This window comes from Bactrocera neohumeralis, chromosome 5 (genome assembly GCF_024586455.1).
Source record: "Bactrocera neohumeralis isolate Rockhampton chromosome 5, APGP_CSIRO_Bneo_wtdbg2-racon-allhic-juicebox.fasta_v2, whole genome shotgun sequence".
NCBI lineage: Eukaryota > Metazoa > Arthropoda > Insecta > Diptera > Tephritidae > Bactrocera > Bactrocera neohumeralis.
The window spans coordinates 58,706,642-58,710,781 of record NC_065922.1 but is presented as its reverse complement, the minus strand read 5'-3'; the positions used below and the strand labels follow the sequence as shown (position 1 = coordinate 58,710,781).

General features: G+C 35.6%; 2 protein-coding genes across 2 annotated transcripts; one reads left to right on the top strand and one right to left on the bottom strand.

Moving 5' to 3' along the window:
- The first annotated feature begins 285 nt into the window (after window positions 1-285).
- Window positions 286-1,625, top strand: LOC126759323 (uncharacterized). Its single transcript, XM_050474057.1, has 3 exons — window positions 286-370; window positions 417-811; window positions 867-1,625. Exons 1-3 carry the CDS (start codon window positions 286-288, stop codon window positions 1,623-1,625), a joined length of 1,239 nt encoding a protein of 412 aa, XP_050330014.1.
- A 63-nt stretch (window positions 1,626-1,688) lies between these two features.
- Window positions 1,689-2,819, bottom strand: LOC126759322 (uncharacterized). The gene is made up of 3 exons (XM_050474056.1): window positions 2,811-2,819; window positions 2,622-2,729; window positions 1,689-2,555 (listed from the first exon to the last, which is right to left on the bottom strand). Exons 1-3 carry the CDS (start codon window positions 2,817-2,819, stop codon window positions 1,821-1,823), a joined length of 852 nt encoding a protein of 283 aa, XP_050330013.1. The 3' UTR covers window positions 1,689-1,820.
- Window positions 2,820-4,140: the final 1,321 nt, after the last annotated feature.

Below are 4,140 nucleotides of genomic sequence, written 5' to 3'. Positions count from 1 at the left end.
ATATTTAAATTGTACAATAACTTATGTATACTGTTTCCCAACTTCAACAGTGCTTTGTTGTTTTTTATTATTTTTTATGGTACGGTAAAAGTCAATATCTTATTAACTATTAATTACGATTCATTTTCGTTTACAAAAATTTACATATTAATGGTACTCATTTAATTTCGCATGTATGCAATAATTGCGAACTTACAAAGTTGCACTATGAGTGCCCAATGGCAAAACATGATAGCAACACTCGTACAAGTCAGCTGTTTATTTGTTCAAAGTGAATATTTTAAAATGCCGAGAGTGAGCGAAAAACAAAAACTTCTTAAATTATTAGAAGTAGCTGCATTAAACGATTTAATGATTGTCGACAATTTTTGTGAGGACGAAGGTATATATTTAATTTGTATTTTGCTTCAAATGAGTAAAATTCTGTTTTCTGGTAGAAGAGAAGACAATAAAAGAAGATTACATATTGGAGGAACTGCTGATTGTTTTGGCCCTGGGCGAAGAATGCAGATACAGTGTGCCGTTTATTCAAAATAGTGTGCCTAAGTGTAAGGAATTCTTAAACGACGTGTTATGGGAACTTGATGAGACTAGATTCAAGAAGATTACACGCGTAAACTGGAAAACGTTCGACTTTATTTTAAATTTAATAAAGGACGATGCGTCGTTCAACCAAACACGTTCTTGCAAACAATTCCCTCTCAAAACACAATTAGCAATCGTATTATATCGCTTAGGCTCAAACGGTGAAGGCGCTACTCTGTCTAAGATTGCTGGCTTGTTTGGAGTTAGTGATGGTGGTATCATTCAGGTTAGTGTTTGTCATTGTTTTGTTAGATTAATGTTTAACTTTTTCTTTATATTAGAATTTGACTGACAGAATTTTTAAAGCACTGTTAAAGCATAAAGATCAGTATCTGTTTTGGCCAAATAGCGATGAACGTAAAAAGCTCGTGTCAGAAACCTGGGGTGAATTGCCAAACTGCGTGGGATACGTCGATGGTACTGAAATTCCTTTGGCGGAAAAACCTTCTCAAGACCCAGAAGCTTACTTTTCACGAAAGCACCAATACTCAGTTAAAGTTCAAGCCGTTTGTGACCATTCGCTTCAAATAAGACATTTAGTGTTAGGCTATCCAGGTAGCGTACATGATGCACGTATTTTTAGTAACTGCGAATTGTCGAATGACCCCGATGTGTTTTTTGGAGGAGCTGAATGGATCGCAGGTGACAGTGCCTATAAATTGTCACGAACTCTTATAACACCATTTAGAGAAAACTCTAGAGAACTAACACAGGGTCAGCGAACTTTCTTTAACAAAATATTCAGTCGTTATAGGATTAGAATTGAACATTGTTATGGCATGTTGAAGGAAAGGTTTGGCAGCTTGAAAACGTTGAGACTTCAAATCAAGGATGAAAAAGGCATGAATAGAGTAAATAAATGGATTATCTGCTGCGCGTTGTTGCACAATGTTATACTCCGACTTGACGATCGTTTCGATTACGAGCTTGAGGAATCTGAGCACGATGTTTTAGAGTCATTACCTACTGCTCGAACTAATGAAGGGGAAGCGGTACGCCGAACCATCTATGAATTGTTAAGTTATGCAAACAATGAATAAAAGAATTTGTACTAACAATTAAAAACTTATTTATTGTAACAAATTCAAGTTCTATATGCACATTAGAGCATTTAAAAAAATTAAAAAATAAATATTTTGGCATTTAAACCAAACTTTTGAGCGTGGTTCCGAATAAAAACGAAAAATTTAAAGTACGCTTTCTTTTGCGGATCATAACCTTACGAATATGCGTCCTTATGTTCCGGCAAGGAGCTCTTCAACAAGCATTTTCTTGTTTGACGTATCAACACTTGACAATCTTTCGTGCTCCAATCTTATTTTCTCCATTTCGATCCTTTCCTCCTTCTCCAGCTGTAGCTTCTGTAACATGAATTTGTTTTGCTCTTTTTCCTTTTCGAATTCTAGTTTTTGTGATTCTAATTCCAGCTTTTTTGATTGAATTTCAAATAATAATGCAAATGGGTTTGAGTTTTGAGGCCTTTTCAAATTTCTTTTTGGTGTAGTGGTATTTTGCGTACAAGCACTTGTTGCGATGGACAGGGCGGACGGACTTGCTACACTCTCTGATGTAGAAGGAAGCACCACAGTCGGACTGGCCAACGGACTTTCAGGTAAACTTGTTGAAAATGTTTCGCCATCATTTTCCATCAACGCATCTACTTCAAAAGTATCCAACAATGACACTGGCATGGTAGATTGATAGATAGCTGGCGGCTGCACATTTACACGATGACCAAATATTGCGTACAAGTCATCATAGAATGGACACATTTTTTTAATGTAATCTTCAACGCTTTTTACATCTCCACTTTCTAGCAATCCTGCACCTGTTTGACCCTTCCATTTCAGTGCGGACGAAAAACTTGTTTTTAGGTGCCTCATTTTTGTGCGCATAACATCCCATTTGATGCTGTTCAAAGTAGATGCATTTTTTGTAATATGCTCATAGAATTTTTGAGCAGTTGGTTTCTACAATACATATGTAAGTTCACTAAATGTTAAATACCCTCTTATTGGAAATAGCAAACATATTACCTTGAACTGTTCCGGATTAGCTTTTACATTTTCCATGATAATGTTGAGTAAATCTTTAGTTTGTCGTTCTGTCCAACGAAAAGTTCCATTTATCCGCAAACGTTTTTTCTATAAATACATGTACACATGTGTCACAGACAATTGAAAGTTAGAGAAAAATAATAGTACATAAAAGTTAAATATACTTACTTCTTCCATTTTATAAGAACTTTGTTTGAACCGTTTTAATGATCAGCTGATATTGATATGCCACAAATTGCCATGGATGCCATTTAGAATTGGCCCGCATAGTTGCCATTGTGTTGCAAACGAAATTACATACAAAAATGAACAACTGTTTTGCGGTATTGCCATTTTGCAAAGTTTGCTATAATTGCCACAAGTTTGCGACATTAAATGAGTACCACTATTATAAAAATGTGACATAAAAGCGAAAGTTAAAGCTTACGTTATCATTTGTTACAGTTCAAATGTTCTTCTTCTTCTTTTTTTATTCAACTTGCTCTACTGTACTCATCTGCTTTTCGCTCGAATCGCAGCACTTTGTCCAACGACGCTTCGGAAAATTACTGCGATAGTTCCGTTATCCTTTAACTGACGACGCTAAACTGCTACAGCCACATTCAACACGCTTCAACTCTACGCAACTCCAACAATAGCAACACTTAGCTAGCAGCTACAACAACTTCAAGATTTCCCTGGCAACCACAGCAACAGCTACATGAGGCATCGTAACAGCATCAACTCAACCTCGCAACGACTTCTTAGCGTTGCTGTACATTTCTTTTGAAATTGACTACATGCCTACGCTGATAAATATGTACGGTTGAACACAAGTTTTAGTTTTTAACACTTGACACTGAAATTGCGATTAAAGTTCGCATTCCATACCTGACACCAATTTGTAGAAAATGTTTTTCCATGTAATACTCTTTGTTTATTTTATTCAATTCACGTTAACAAAGTTTAAGTTTACACGATTTTTATTTCACATTTAAGTTTAAAATATACATAACGACTTGCTCGCGGCGCTGGTCAACATCAACTGTGTCGTTGTCGTTCTATTCTTATCCGTGTTAGGGTCCGTTTCGTTAGTTTCGTCAAGTTCGGTCAATCCGTCAGGAATGCAATTATTAGTATTTCTGTCCGCGTCTGTGTTCCCTTCCTACATATATTTAAAATAATAAATAAATAAACAAATACGTACCATTTTGGTCGACTTTTTCGGCACTGTAAATCGAAATTTTCTAAATTTCCAGAACGGAAGCGAGCGAACCATTGTTGTGAAACCGAACTGATACAGCATCGTCTCTATAAACTTTGGTAAACTTTTTATACCAAAATTTCAAAATATAGGGAATTTCTTCATTATTTGCACTCATTTTTGAACAGCTGTAACTTTTTTCAACTTTCACGAATATAATTTTTTTGATTAAATCAAGCTTAAAATCTGACCTATCCAACACTATGTGGTAAGACAGAAAAATTCGAAAAGACTTTGTCGACTACCCAATTTTAT

Bases quoted from the DNA above. Each gene is read 5' to 3' on its own strand.
- LOC126759322 (XM_050474056.1), bottom strand. The intron at 2,556-2,621 runs GTAATATGTTTG...TATGTATTGTAG, and splicing joins CTAATCCGGAACAGTTCAAG to AAACCAACTGCTCAAAAATT.
- LOC126759323 (XM_050474057.1), top strand. From the start codon at position 286: ATGCCGAGAGTGAGCGAAAAACAAAAACTTCTTAAATTATTAGAAGTA. The intron at 371-416 runs GTGAGGACGAAG...GCTTCAAATGAG, and splicing joins AATGATTGTCGACAATTTTT to TAAAATTCTGTTTTCTGGTA. The intron at 812-866 runs GTTAGTGTTTGT...TCTTTATATTAG, and splicing joins GTGATGGTGGTATCATTCAG to AATTTGACTGACAGAATTTT.